The 15,009-nt window shown below is 52.8% G+C and overlaps 1 protein-coding gene across 1 annotated transcript in view; it reads right to left on the bottom strand.

Annotated features, from left to right (window-relative positions):
* ABCC3 (ATP binding cassette subfamily C member 3) overlaps positions 1–15,009 on the bottom strand; it is a 57,518-nt gene that overhangs the window by 8,097 nt on the left and 34,412 nt on the right. Inside the window, exons 15-27 of the mRNA XM_030827564.1 lie at positions 14,756–14,822; positions 14,410–14,536; positions 14,148–14,324; positions 10,543–10,710; positions 10,028–10,217; positions 8,370–8,484; positions 8,072–8,216; positions 7,757–7,964; positions 7,259–7,569; positions 5,906–6,105; positions 5,630–5,756; positions 3,952–4,053; positions 95–241 (exon numbers count right to left, since the gene is read on the bottom strand). Of these exons, the coding sequence (XP_030683424.1) occupies positions 95–241; positions 3,952–4,053; positions 5,630–5,756; positions 5,906–6,105; positions 7,259–7,569; positions 7,757–7,964; positions 8,072–8,216; positions 8,370–8,484; positions 10,028–10,217; positions 10,543–10,710; positions 14,148–14,324; positions 14,410–14,536; positions 14,756–14,822 (2,084 nt within the window). The remainder of the gene's footprint in view (positions 1–94; positions 242–3,951; positions 4,054–5,629; positions 5,757–5,905; positions 6,106–7,258; positions 7,570–7,756; positions 7,965–8,071; positions 8,217–8,369; positions 8,485–10,027; positions 10,218–10,542; positions 10,711–14,147; positions 14,325–14,409; positions 14,537–14,755; positions 14,823–15,009) is intronic.

Here is a 15,009-nt window from a genome sequence, read left to right as displayed (position 1 = left end):
ACTTGCTCTCTCAAAAGACCCAAGCTCCCCACAAGGGCTGTGGCCATGTCTGCTGGCATGAACACACACGCAGGCCTGCCTACCCGACGCGTACCTTCTCGCCACCGTGCACACGCAGACTCAGGTCTCTCAGCACCAGATCTAGGCCCGGCCGGTAGCGCACGGAATAATTCCGGAACTCCACCTCCCCGCGTGGGGGCCAACCTTCGGGGGGGCGGCTGCCTTCCACCACCCAGGGCGCCTGGCAGGAGGGGCAGATGGGGTCACATCAGCTCCTGCCCAGTGCAGCCCTCTTTCACCTTTCGGTCTTTCTCCCCCAAGGCCCCTCCATCCTCCCCAACTGTGGTCCCTGGGAGGGTCCTTGGCACCCCTGTGGCTCAGCCTTGTGTTCAATGACTCCTTTATCCCTCTGACTTTATTCTCCACAGATCTACTCCAACACTCCCCTGTCCTTCCCCTCCCAGTCTCCCTGCTTGCCCGTGTTTTTTTTTTTTTTTTTGAGACAGGGTCTCAATCATGGCTCATTGCAGCCTTGAACTCCTGGGTTCCAGCGATTCTCCTCCCTCAGCCTCCCTAGTAGCTGGGATTGCAGCAGGCACATGCCACCATGCCTGGCTAACTTGTTTTGTTCCGTGACAAGTTCTTGTTCTGTCACTCAGGCTGGAGTGCAGTGGTGCGATCATAGCTCACTGCAACCTTGAATTCCTGGGCTCAAGCCATCCTCTTGCCTCAGCCTCCTGAGTAGCTGGGACTACAGGCCTGTGTCACCACACCTGGCTAATTTTTTTAAAGAAAATCTCTGAAGAGACTGTGTCTTCAGACAGGCTGGTCTCGAACTCCTAGCCTCCAGGGATCCTCCTGCCTAGGAGGAGTCCCAAAGTCCTGGGAACACAGGTGTGAGCCACTGTGCCACACCTTATATTCCTTGAAGTGCCCTCCCTGCCTGCCCTAACTCCTCCTCTCATTACCTTTACCCATTCATTGTTACTGGGTGGCAGCCCAGTGCCAGGCAGTGGGGACACAATGGTACCCCATTGAAACAGTCCTCACCCTCATGAGACTTACATTCTAGTAGAGGGAGGCATATAATCAACAGATAAGCAAATCTTACAATGTAAGAAGTGATGAGTGCTAGGGGCCATGAGTGCTAGTGATGAGTGCTTAGTGTTGCTGCTTTATACAGGATGGGTGGTCAGGGAAGGCTTCCTGGAGGAGGCAAAGACTTTAGTAAAGACCCAAAATAGGTGAGGGAACAAGCCAAGTGGATATCTGCAGGGAGGGCATGCCGGGCAGAGGGAACAGCAGGCGTAAATGGCTCTAGGTGTGTTCTGGAGCACAGTGGCAAAGGCAAGAGGTAAGAGGCTGAGGTAGTGGTGGCCCCATCATGTAGGGCCTTGCAGGCCATTTTAAGGACTATTTTTTTTTTTAACTCTGATTAAGATGCAAAGCCATTAGAGGGCTGTATACAGAGGAATGACGTGATTTGATTTTTTTTTTTTCAAATCTCTTGGCTGCTACAAGCAGAATAGACTGGCAGGGCATAAGATGATGGTGGCTTTGAGATACTATTGGCTACATAATTTGGGAGGCCCAGCGCAAAATGAAAACCTGAGGCTTCTTGTTGAAGAATGATGGAGAATGTCAAGGCGCTGACAGCAGAGCATTACTCTAAACGCGCAGTTCTTCCGGGAGTGGGGACGCTGCGACTGTTCCCCTGGAGCCAGCCCTGCTTCGAGGCAGGAGAAACCACGTGGCCAGAGGTGAAAAAGCAGAGCAGCAGGCACAGATTGGTCTCTCGAGGAGGCGTCAGAGAAGAGAACGGGCCGTGGGGTTAAGGGCAGACATTTATAGGACACAGAGACAGGAGCATGGGTATCCATGCAGGAACTGGGCTGCTACATATGAAGCAGGGGAACTGGAAGCTCCCAGACAGTGAGGGGTGAGGGTCCGGAGGGTGATGCCTGGGGAAGCCGGGCTGGGGTCAGGCAGGTGGACTGGCGGGTGCAATGCAGGCCACAGAATCCATGAGGACTCCAAGAAGAAGGGAGAGTTCATTTTATTGGGACATTGCTAAGAGGTTGAATTAGATGAGAACAGAAAAGCATCCCCTGGATTTGGAACCAGGAAGGTCACTGGTGAGCTGTCTCCGTGGAGCGAGGGCCAGAAAGAGGACTGCAGGAGGCAGATGAGATCAACGCTGATGAGGAGGCAGACGGAGCTTGTAGAGACCATACTTTAAACCATGCTTCACGACAGAGGAGAGCAGAGAAATGGGGCAGTGGAGTGCAGGGGGGAGGGTTTGCGTGTGTGTCTGGAATGGAATATGTGATGGAATATTTTTGCATGTGGATGGGAAGCATCCAACAGAGGGAGCAAGAATGACGGGAGATGGAGGGCGGGACTGAGGAAGCCAGGTCCTCAAGCGGCCATGAGAAGAAACGGAGGGGCTGGGCTTTGAAACAGAAAGGGATGATTCCTGCTAAAAGTGAAAAGAAGACAACGGTGAAGGAGACACAGGCAGGTTTAAAGACCGAGAGGCAGGAAGGTTGAGGGAGTTCACGTCTTAGAACCTACTTTTTCATGGAGGTGTCAGGCAAGGTCGATGGCTGAGCAGGAGGGAGATGTGGGGTTTGAGGACAGAGATTATTCAACAGAATTCTTTCTGAACGTGAGAACATGGGCTTCTTGGGTAAGCAAAGCAGGAACATGCAGCCGTGGTGTGTGGTTATAAACTTGTCAACTCAGTGATTTTTATCCTGCAAGCTTTTTTTTTTTTTTTAGACAGAGTCTTACTCTGTCATCCAGGTTGGGGTGCAGTGGCGCAATCTCGGCTCACTGCAACCTCCACCGCCTGGGTTCAAGCGATTCTCCTGCCTTGGACTCCCAAGTAGCTGGGAATACAGGTGTGCACCATCATGCCCGGCTAATTTTTTGTATTTTTAGTAGAGATGGGGCTTCACCATGTTGGCCAGGCTGGTTTTGAATTCCTGACCTCAAGAGATCCACCCACCTTGGCCTCCCAAAGTGCTAGGATTACAGGCATGAGCCACTGCGCCCTGCCTCCTGCAAGGTTTTAAGTGCTCAGTGCAGGCATGAAGAAGGCAGATTGGTGGGCTCAGCTGGGGTGGGTTTTGGAGGTGAGTACAACTGAGAGAGAAGAGAGAGAAGGGCGAGGCAGGTGAGAGCGTTTGTGTTGGTGGAGCATAGACTCTAGGCTGGCCGGGGAGGGAGGTGAAGGCAGAGAAGCTGATGGACAGAGACACAAAGGGGGGTCATGGGATTGGTAGTCCCGGTGAAGGCAGACTGCTGTGACAGTGGGGGACTTGGAGCATGAGAGCGAACAGGGATAGGAGCGTGGGCCAAAGATGGGATGCTTGACACTGATGCTGCAGCTTCTGGGCATGAAGAGGTCTGAGGTGTGACCATGAGAGGGGGCGGTGGAGAAAAGTCTGGAACCCCCAGTAGGGGACAACTCCTTTTCCCCAACAAAGGGCATGCTGCCCCACCTCCACTCCTTTGCCCAGGCTGGTCTCTTTGGCTGGAATGCTCACCTTCCCACTGCCCACCCCACCATCTTACTTAGTCTATCAAAGCCTGTCCATCCTTCTCATGTAAGCTCGTCTCTCCTGGTCACCCCAGCTGAAGGATCTCCCTCATCTGCCCTCTCCAGGTGCACCACGCCAGAGATCTGTTCATCCACTGCAAAGCCCTGCAACAGGTCTTACCCCTCCCACCAAATCAGAATCACCTGAGGGCAAACACCGTCCTGCTTAACTCTGATCTCTCTACACCTCCTAGCATAGAGTGTTGGTTGATGCTCAGTAAGGAGTGAATGGATAAATGAAGAGCCCCATACACAGCTGGCCCTGATGTTTAGGGAGAGAGGGCCACCAAGCTTTCTTCCCCAGCTACTTCAGATTCCCCCTGTCCCGGGCTCATGCCAGTACCCACCTCTGTCTCTGTCTTGGAGTACTCCTTGACCCTCTCCACAGCCACGATGTTAGACTCCAAATCTGACATCATTCGTATCATCCAGTTCAGAGCAAATGTCACCTGGCCAAAGGGACTGGGTTATACGTACGGCGATCTCCCCTCCCCACAGTAATGGCTTTGGGAGGAGTTCAGACTCCCGGATCATGTGCCCATCAATGGGATCCTAGCCCATGGATGACCCAGGTGGGCCTGGATCAAGCCCACAGGCATGCCAGCTGGGGCTGTCATCATGAATGATTCCCTCGGGCAGTGACAGTGCAGACTTAACTAAGGACCACCTCGCCTGGTTTCTGTTTCTCCAACTTTAATACGTATAAAACTTCCCAGAGAATCTTGTTAAAATGCAACGCCGGATTCTGTAGTCTGAGGTGGGACTTGGGACCTGAGATTCTTCATTTCTAACAAGCTCCCAGAGGATGCTGATGCAACTGGCCCATGGGCCACACTTTGCATACCAAGCAGTCTTGATCAAAATGCAGAGTCCTGAGCCCCATCCTAGGTCTACTGAATCAAAACGTACATTTTAACAGGTAGATTCGTGTGCACACTGACGTTTGTGAAAATTGACCTTTCTGGATTGCTTTTTGTTTGCCAATGCGTTCAAGGTTTGAGCCGCCTGAGGCATTAACAACGTGATCTGTTTTACAAAAATTCCGTTTGCATTTAGGTGACTCTTTGACAGTACAAGCTGGCATCAGGGTGACCTGCCTGACCTGCAGCCCAGGCTTCAGTCACCTCGTCTGTGTACTTTCTCTGCAAGCATGTGAACGTGAGCGGTAGGCCAGCCCTACACTGTCCTGACCTGTTACATGAGCCTACAACTTGCCCAGAGACAAGAGAAATTCTGTTTGTCCTTTGGGGCTAAGCTCCGAGATCATTTCTACAACACCCCAAAGCAAGACAACTCCTCTGGACTTTTTTTTTTTTTCTCTTGAGATGGAGTCTCGCTCTGTCACCCAGGCTGGAGTGCAGTGGTGTGATCTTGGCTCACTGCAATCTCTGCCTCCTAGGTTCAAGCTATTCTCCTGCCTCAGCCTCTCGAGTAGCTGGGATTACAGGTGCCTGACACCATGGCTGGCTAATTTTTGTATTTAAGTAGAGACGGGGTTTCACCATGTTGGCCAGGCTGGTCTGGAACTCCTGGCCTCAGGTGATCCACCCACCTTGGCCTCCCAAAGTGCTGGGATTACAGGTGTGAGCCACTGCACCCAGTCCCTCTTCTGGGCTTTTAAAACATTTTGTTTCTCCAGCCACAAAGACCTGCTCAGCCTGCAGCACAATCCCCTGCTGATGGGGGTCTCTCCAGCTGGACTGTGAGGTGTCAGGCAAGGTCGATGGCTGAGCAGGAGGGAGATGTGGGGTTTGAGGACAGAGATTATTCAAAAGAATTCTTTCTGAATGTGAGAACATGGGCTTCTTGGGGAAGGAAGGTAGGAACATCCAGCCATGGTGTGTGGTTATGAACTTGTCAACTCAATGATTTTCTTCTTTTTTTTTTTTTTCTCACAGTCCTTGAGAACAGACCCTGTGGCTGGTGCCCATACTGAGCAGGGAGGGGCACTTGGGAGATGCCTGGAACACCTGTGTGGTTTCTGTCCCAGTGGTGGCCCTGCCCTGGGGCCCAGGCCCTTCATACCTGCAAGGAGTAGGACACAGAAAGGCCCACCAGCCCCGGGTTCAGGCTGCTCCTCCCAATGACGGCAAATAGTGCAGCAAAGAGCACCACGCAGTTCCCCACGAACTCCACTCCGATGCTCAGCCACCTGTGGGGGATCAGATGAGGAGGAAATGGGGCAGGGGCAGGGAGGGGCCAGTTTTCTGCTTAGGGGAAAGGAGGGACAAGGACCCTGAACACCAGGGAGCCTGCTGGGAATTCCTGGAGGAGCAGGGAGCGAGGGAGGCGGCTTCTGACCGGTTGGAGATGATGTAGGGGTAGCAGCTTCTCTGGTTGGCATCCACCTTAGTATCACTGATGACCTCAAAGTCCCGGCTGCGGTTGTAGGCCCGGATGACACTGGCACCAGTCACTGTCTCCGAAAAGTGGGAGTAGATAGGTGAGCGGCTGACTGATTCCAGCCGCTTCAGTTGCCGTGATGTGGCTGCATAGAAGCGCTGATGGAGGGAGAAAGAGTTTGGGGTCAGGGCCATGGAACCCCCAACTCAGTCCTGCCTGTCTCTGAACTCATCCATTTTCAGATGAGCCCTCCCAGCCAGCCTCACTCCCACCACGAGACATCGCTGCCTTCCCCCACCTCCAAGGACCCAAGACGGGGCTTTGATGTGTCATTCACTCCTTCCCTCTGATCATCTCTGCTTCAACCCCACAACAACACGGCTCTGCCTCCAGTTTCCATCCTCTCCTCTGTGGCCTAAGATATCCAGGACTATACAGGATGTCTATCTGATTCTCCGCTAGCCCAGCACAGAGCACAGCCTAGATCATGGTTGCTATACCCAGGTGTTGAGCATCTATCCCCGGGAACTGACTAATTCATTACAGAACAGGAGTTCAGTGTCTGCAAAGGCCTTTTACAGTTAGCTGTATCTGAAGGTTATCAACTCATCTATGTTAAACACATGCATACACGTATGTTTAGATATGTATAAAAGGAAGGAAAGGATAATGTGTCCCAAACTGTTGACAATGTTTTATCAAAAAACAGCCAACAGGAAGGCTGGGCATGGTGGTTCCCACCTGTAATCCCAGCACTTTGGGAGGCCGAGGCGGGCGGATCACTTGAGGTCAGGAGTTCAAGACCAGCCTGGCCAACATAGTGAAACCCCGTCTCTACTAAAACTACAAAAATTAGCCGGGCGTGGTGGCACGTGCCTGTAATCCCATCTACTTGGGAGGTTGAAACAGGAGAATTACTTGAACCTGGGAGGCAGAGGTTGCAGTGAGCTGAGATCATGCAGCTGCACTCCAGCCCGAGCGACAGAGCGAGACTCGAGACTCCATCTCAAAAAAACAAAAAGCCAACAGGAAAGTCCCAGTGCCAGTGACAATGTACGACTATTTCATTTTATTCTCTCACCAACTCCATGAGGAAGGTCTATGAGTCATTCTACTTTACAGGTGAGGCAAATGAGTTTCAAAGAGGTTGAGTAATGGCCCCCCTAACATAAATGTTAAGCAACGACTGCCCCTAACAAAACCCTGTAATGCTGGTGGCCTGAAGCGTCCCACCCCTGCTGCCCCCGCCCATGTGGATGCCCCGCCCCATGCCAGCACCACGCCCACACTGGAATCACGCCCACCCCACACCTGCACTAAGGTGTAGAGCACAGCCAGGGGCAGGATGACCACAGCAAAGAGCGGCGTGCTGGCCACGACGACCACAAGAGTGGAGATGGCGTTGAAGAAGGAACTGAGCAGCATGAGGATGACAGGGGCCAGAAGCTCATCAATGATATAGATGTCCTTGGAGAAGCGGTTCAGGATGCGGCCTGAGGGTGTGGTGTCAAAGAAGGACTGTGGCGAGCGTATCTTGTTGTGCAGCAGCGCCTGGTGCAACACACGGGCAGCCTGGATGCCACCCACTGCCATGGCCATGGCTGACAGCATCACCAAGAGCCCTGTTGGAGAAGGCAGAGGGCACTGGCTCACCTGGACTAGTGAGCGGGCACAAAGGGGCAGAATCAGAGACACGGGTTGACCAGAGTGGGTTAGGGAGGCTTGGATGCAAGGGCATGGTTTGGGGGGCCTGGCAGCCCAGAGGAGAAGGGATATTGGAGCCCCTTCTGGACACCCCCACAGGCTCACCTTGCAGAATTCCTAAGGCGGCATAGACGCCCAGCCTCAGGGAAGTGTTGTTCTGTCTACTGTCTGCCATGGCATCATTTGTCCAGGCACTGAGCCACACATTGCTTCCAATGGCAGCTGCACTTTGACCCACATACAGGAGACAGATGGCCAGCGTGGTACAGAGCCCCACAGCCTTGGCATAATCCCAGAACACACTTAGCTCCACCTGTAGGGAGCAGCCATGGCAGTCAGGGACAGGGGACTCCAGAAACCCTGGGGCTGCTGGGGCCTGCCTGTCCATCCCCTCCAGCCCCTCTTGCCCCACCGACTCACGGTGCCAATCTTTGCTTTCTCCTCCTGGGTCAGTGCCCCATCTGCCTTCGCCTCTGTCACCTGCACCTTCTCTGATGGACCCAGGTGCCTCCGGGATACAGGCTGACCCTGTCCCTCCCCATCCGAGGACAGGGCACTCAGCTGTCTGTGGAGGCAGCTGGTCAGGCCCAGGGAGGCGGCCTCAAGCACCCCCAGGACAGAGGCTGGGAGTGTCAGGGAGAAATCGGCACCCCACCTGGCAGGGCTTGGGGAGCCCTGATACAGCCTCCGGGAGGGCTGGGAGCTCTCAGGAGCTCACCTCATAAACTGCTTCTGGACAGCATAGGTGACCGGATCATTGTCTGTCAGATCCGTGTGGCTGCTGAGTGTGTCTTCAATTAGCAGTACCTCCTTATCCTCTGCACCTTCCAATGCTGCAGTGGGGTGGGAGGAAGGAGACAGGGTTCAGCTAGTTCTCCCTGCAAGCCCCTGGTATCTCCCATTCCCCACTCTAATGGAAGGGGCTCAATGGACAAGCATGAAAATAAAATGAGGGGGATTGAAAGGGCAATAAGAAAGACTTGGGTTAGGCAACAAGAAAAACTCTCTTCACAAATTATGGAGAAAGGGACTCAAATACAAGGGTTAGGAACTTGGGCTCTGGAGTTAGATTGGCTGAGCTTAAAACCCACATCCTTGGCCTGGCACGGTGGCTCACGCCTGTAATCCCAGCACCTTGGGAGGCTGAGGCAGGCAGCTCACGAGGTCAGGAGATTGAGACCAGCCTGGCCAACATGGTGAAACCCCGTCTCTACTAAAAATACAAAAATTAGCTGGGCGTGGTGGGGGGCACCTATAATCTCGGCTACTCGGGAGGCTGAAGCAGGAGAAATCGCTTGAACCCAGGAAGCAAAGGTTGCAGTGAGCCAAGATCGCACCATTGCACTCCAGCCTGGGCAACAGAGTGAGAAACTGTCTCAAAAAAAAAAAAATCTGCATGACTGTAGGCTGAAAAGAAAATGTGTCCAGTGTGTGAGCCAGGGGCACAGCACTTGGTAAATGCTCAAGGCACATTGGCTGTGCGTACAGCCACAGGCAAGAAAGCCCAGGAAAAGGCCTGTGAGCCAATCCAGAACTGGGGGCTGGGGAGCTGGGTCTGGGCAACAAGGAGCCGGGGGCATGTCGTGAGTCCAGAGACCTCAACAGGCTCCATGAGGACTATAATTCTTTTGTTTGCTCACTGCTATAGCTTAGCGTCTGGAACAGTGCCTGTATATAGTGATTGTCCAATAAATTTTGGTTGATAAATAAGCTGCTTTGCCAAGCACTTGCATACTTGCCAAACTATTTATCCATGAAGCAGCCTTGCCACACACGCTGGGCCTGGGCCCTCCTATGCTTTCAACAGATGGAAAACAGGCTCTGAGATCGGGCACGGTGGCTCACACCTGTAATCCCAGCACTTTGGGAGGCCAAAGCGGGCAGATCGCGAGGTCAAGAGATGGAGACCATCCTGGCCAACATGGTGAAACCCTGTCTCTACTAAAAATACAAAAATTAGCCAGGCGTGGTGGTGGGCGCCTGTAGTCCCAGCTACTCGGGAGCCTGAGGCAGGAGAATCACTTGAACCAGGGAGGCAGAGGTTGCAGTGAGCCGAGATTGCGCCACTGCACTCCAGCCCGGTGACAGAGCGAGACTCCATCTCAAAAGGAAAAAAAACAAGAAAGAAAGAAAACAGGCTCTGAGACCGGGGCTGAGGATCTGAGTTCCCACAGTTAGGGTGGAGTAGGGTGGAGGAGGCAGTGGGACCCGACTATGTCCAGTTTACTTTCCCTCTGGTGACCGTCACACAGATGGCCCAAGTTTCCCAGAACCTGCCTGGCACAACACTAGGCCAGTCTAGACACACTCAGAGACCCCAGACAGGGGGGGATGCTGGGAGGGCATGGGAATCAGAGGGCCCAGGACGGCAGATACCAGTCCAGCTGTCCTCCACGTGCCCTTGGTCCTCATCGGGGGCATAGTTGCAGAGAAAGTTGGCAAAGGAGCCGTTGCGCTGCAGCAGGGCTGGGTAGGGGCCCATCTCAGACACCTGTCCATCAGCCAGCACGATGATGAAGTCTGTCTGCGGCAGGAAGCTAATGCCGTGTGTCACCAGCACTCGCGTCTGGGGAGAAGGCAGCAGGCTCTCACCCCTACCACCCTCGAGCACACCCCTGGCACAGGCACGGAGCCACATAGTATGAGGTGTGCCCATGTGCCAGGGAGCTTGGACAGGCACAGAGGTGACTCACCCTGTGCTCGCCACAGCCTGCTCAGAAACTCGTGGGTGGGGGAGTTGTCCCCACAGGTTTCTCCTGATGCCCAACCCACATGCCCACTTCTTGCACCCCCCACACCTCCAGGTCTCATCCAAACCCATCAGCCTCTCACCAGCTCTCTCTTCGGCCTCCGATCTCACCTCAGCCCCCTTAGCCTCCGGCAGGCCTCACCTTGCCTGCCAGCACGCCTTCTGGCCCGATGACGTGGTCAAAGATGTGCTTGGCCACATGAGAGTCCACCGCGGATAGTGGGTCATCCAGCAAGAAAATATCGGCATCACTGTAAACAGCTCGAGCCAGACTGACCCGCTGCCGCTGGCCCCCAGACAGGTTAATGCCCTGGAGGGAGGCGGGGGGTGGGAAAAATGGGGTCAGACAGGCACAGGGAGACAATGGCCTGTCCACTGTTATTTGGGATGGCAGATTTTTTTTTTTTTTTCTGAGATGGGGTCTCACTCTGTCACCCAGGCTGGAGTGCAGTGGTGCGATCTTGGCTCACTGCAACCTCTGCCTCTTGGGTTTGAGCAATTCTCATGCCTCAGCCTCCCAAGTAGCTAGGATTGATTGCAGGACCACCATGTCTGGCTACTGACTAAAATGTTTTATTTTTTATAGAGACAGAATCTCCATATGTTGCCCAGGCTAGTCTCCAACTCCTGAGCTCAAGCAATCGGCCCACCTCAGCCTCCCAAAGTAAAGTGCTGGGATTACAGGTGTGAGCCACTGTGCCTGGCCAGAACAGCAGACTTCTGAATCTATATTTCACATGGGGCCTAGTCTGTCCCTGCAGTGCTGTGAGGGACAGAGGTAAAGGGTAAGTCCTCCCGGGGCAGGCGAGGCCATTCTGCTCCATTGGTCACCACCCTGCCCAGCTTGGTGTCCTGCCCAACCCATCTACGGATGAATGGGCACACAAATATGTATATACATATAATGAAGTATCATTCAGCCTTACAAGGAGGGAAATTCTGACACATGCTACAACATGGATATGCCTTGAGGACATTATGGTAAGTGAAATAAGCCTGTCACAAAAAGACAAATGCTGGATGATTCCACTTATGTGAGGTACCTAGGTGATATGGTTGAAATATTTGTTCCTTCCAAAGTTCATGTTGAAACTTAACCCCCAGTGTGGCAGGATTGAGGGGAAGCGTTCACCAGGTGATTAGGTCATGAAAACAGAGCCCTCATGAATGGTTGATCCATTTATGGATTAATAGGTTGATGCGTGAATGGGTTACTGGGGGAGTGGGACTGGTGGCTTTATAAGAAAGGAAGAGAAACCTGAGGTCTCGCGTGGTGGCTCATGCCTGTAATCCCAGCAATTTGGGAGGCCGAGGTGGGTGGATCATTTGAAGTCAGGAGTTCAAGACCGGCATGGCCAATATGGTGAAACCCGTCTCTACTAAAAATACAAAAATTAATTGGGCCGTAGTTGCGTGCGCCTGTAATCCCAGCTATTTGGGAGGCTGAGGCAGGAGAATCGTTTGAACCTGGGAGGCGGAGGTTGCAGTGAGCCAAGATCACGCCACTGCACTCCAGTCTACAGTCTGGGCAACAGAGTGAGGCCTTGTCTCAAAAAAAAAAAAAAAAGGAAAGAAAAAAAAAGAAAGGAAGGAAGAGAGACCTGAGCTAGCATGCTCGGTCCCCGTGCCGTGGGATGCCCTGTGTGGCCTTGGGACGCTGCAGACTCCCCGCCAACAAGGAGGCCCTCTCCAGATGCAGCCCCTGGACCGTGGACTCTTCAGCCTCCATAACTACAAAATACATTTCTCTTCTTTATAAATTACCTAGTTTCAGGCATTCTCATAAGCAATAGAAAATGGACTAAGATACTAAGTAGTCAAATTCCTGGGAACAGAAAATAGAATGGTGGTCACTGGGGCTAGGGGCAGTGGGGAATGAGGAATTGCTTAATAGGCACAGTTTTAGTTTTGCAAGATGAAAAGGTTCTGGAGATTGGTTGCACAGCAATGTAAATGTACTTAACACTGCTGAACTGTACACTAAAAAATGATTAAGTTTTTTTTTTTTTTTTTTTTTTTGAGACAGAGTCTTGCTCTGTCGCCCAGGCTGGAATGCAGCAGTGATACAATCAGTCTCAGTTCATTGCAACCTCCGCCTCCTGGGCTTATGCAATTTTCCTGCCTCAGCCTCCTGAGTAGCTGGGACTACAGGCACACGCCATCACACTTGGCTAATTTTTTTGTATTTCTAGTAGAGATGGGGTTTTATCATGTTAGCCAGGCTGGCCTTGAACTCCTTACCTCAAATGATATACCCGCCTCAGCCTCCCAGAGTGCTGGGAGCCACCATGCCAGGCAAGATGATATATTTTATGTTATGTGTGGTTTTTACCACAGTTAAAAAGCAAAGTTAAAAATCGTTAAAAAGCAAAGCCCCAAATTTTCCCCAGTGTCCCATGTTTTTTAGAGTAAAGGCCAAAATCTTAACCAAGGTAATCAGGGTTCTGCCTCTACCTTTTCCCTCCATTTCCCAACCCCTAGTCATGCCAGAGAACTCCAAGACCCCACACAGGGTTCCACGGCCCCAGACAGAGCTTCCTGGCTCCAGACGAGGCTCACTCAGTCTCTTTGTTGAGTTCTCTGATTCTCAGTGAGGATTTCCCAAGCTACCTTAACCATTCAACTCTGCAGGCATTCCTGCATTCCTTCCCCGCTTTATTTTTTCCACTGAGCATTTATCTAACACATTATATATTGTACTCATTTATCTTACTTATTATCTCTTCCTGCCACTAGAATGTGAGCTATATGAAGGTAGAGATATTAGCCTGGTATTTTAGTATTCACTGCTGTATACTATTTCCCAGAATAGAGTGGGTGCTTAATAAATACATGGTAAATGAATGAACAGATAAATGATGAGCTCCTCCTCCTCAGTTGTTAAAATTGAGCTCAAAAGTGATGCTTAAGGCTAGGCGCGGTGTTCATGCCTGTAATCCCAGCACTTTGGGGATCACTTGAAGCCAGGAGTTCAAGACCAGATGGGCCAACATGGCAAAACCCTGTCTGTACTAAAAACACAAAAATTAGCCAAGTGTGGTGGTGCACCTGTAATCCCAGCTACTCGGGTGGCTGAGACATGAGAATTGCTTGAACCCGGGAGGTGGAGGTTGCAGTGAGCCATGATCGTGCCACCGCCCTCCAGCCTGGGTGACAGAGCGAGGCTCTGTCTAAAAAAAACAACAAAAAAAAGTGATGCTCAGCCAGGTGCAGCAGCTCATGCCTCTAATCCCACTACTCTGGGAGGCCAGGGTGGGAGGATCTCCTGAGCCAGCCTGGGTGACATGGCAAGACGCTGTCTCTAAAAAAATTTAAAATTTAGCTGGGCATGGTGGCATGTGCCTGTGGTCCCAGATACTCAGGAGGCTGAGGCGAGAGGATCACCCGAGCCCAGGAGTTCCAAGCTGCAGCGTCCCAAGATGTCACCATGGCACTCCATCCTGGGCAACAGAGTGAGGCCTTATCTCAGAAAGAAAAAAAAAAGTGATGCTCTTCCTTATATAGGCTCCCTGCTGTGCTCTCCCTGTAGCCTGCACAGGCCTTCAGCCCAGCTCCTAGAATATTCAGTAGCCCCTACTTGTTCACTAAACAGATCTGCTAATAGATCTGTTTCCCCAGTGCCTGGCACAGAGTTGGGCATAACGTTACACCAATGTGTGAGTGAAGGGATGAATATATGGACCTGGGCTGGATTGAGGTGGGCAGCTCTATGTGCTAGCCTGTTAGGGATGGAAGAGGACTGTGTACCTTCTCTCCAATCTCTGTCTGATCCCCACCAGGCAGCATCTCCAGGTCAGCTAGCAAGGCACAGGCCTCCAGAGTCTGCTGGTAGCGCTTGGGGTTCAGGGCTTGGCCGAAAAGCACGTTTTCCTGAAGAGTGCAGTTCTGGATCCATGCCTGCTGGGGCACGTAGGCCACGGAGCCCTGGCCACAGGAGAAATTTACCTCGGGGCTCGCCCAAGGCCTGGCTGAGCCCCACATTCTGCCCAGGAGCCCCTGCCTCTCTCACCTTCACGTGCACTTTGCCTTCTAGCTTCTCCATCTCTCCCAGCAGGGCAGATACCAGGGAGGACTTCCCACAGCCCACAGGCCCCACCACGGCCACCAGTGCCCCTTTCGGGACCTGGATGTCTAGGCTGGGACAAGGACCCCAGGAGTCCAGTTAGAGGCAGGGATCAGGGTTTTGGTCTCCAACCCTCCACCTGCAGAACCCAGCCCTCCTCCCTTCCAGACACCACCCTGGCAAGCTGAAGCTCTTCCTGAATTCTTGGTCAAAGGCTTTGCAGGGTGCTGCTATTGATCTGAACTTCCAGCCCACTGTGGGCAGCTGGGAAGGGAGTGGGAGAAGCTGGTACCTGTGCAGGGTGGGGGGCAGGTCCTGGGCCCAGGTGAAGGTGCCACTGTGTATGGCGATGGCATAGCCTGAGAGGACCAAGGTGGGCAGGGTCAGGGAGGGAGCCCAAGGGATAGGGTAGCGGGCAGGGAGGCTGAGGGGCAGGGGAAAGGAGGACAGGGGAGGAGCCTGGGCCACGGGGAGGGGATCCTTGGGAAAAGGGAGGAAGAAAGGGATGTAGGGAGCCTTGTGGGGGAGGGCAGAGGAGAGCAGAGA

This window comes from Nomascus leucogenys, chromosome 14 (genome assembly GCF_006542625.1).
Source record: "Nomascus leucogenys isolate Asia chromosome 14, Asia_NLE_v1, whole genome shotgun sequence".
Lineage (NCBI taxonomy): Eukaryota > Metazoa > Chordata > Mammalia > Primates > Hylobatidae > Nomascus > Nomascus leucogenys.
This window is presented reverse-complemented; position numbering and strand designations above follow the sequence as displayed.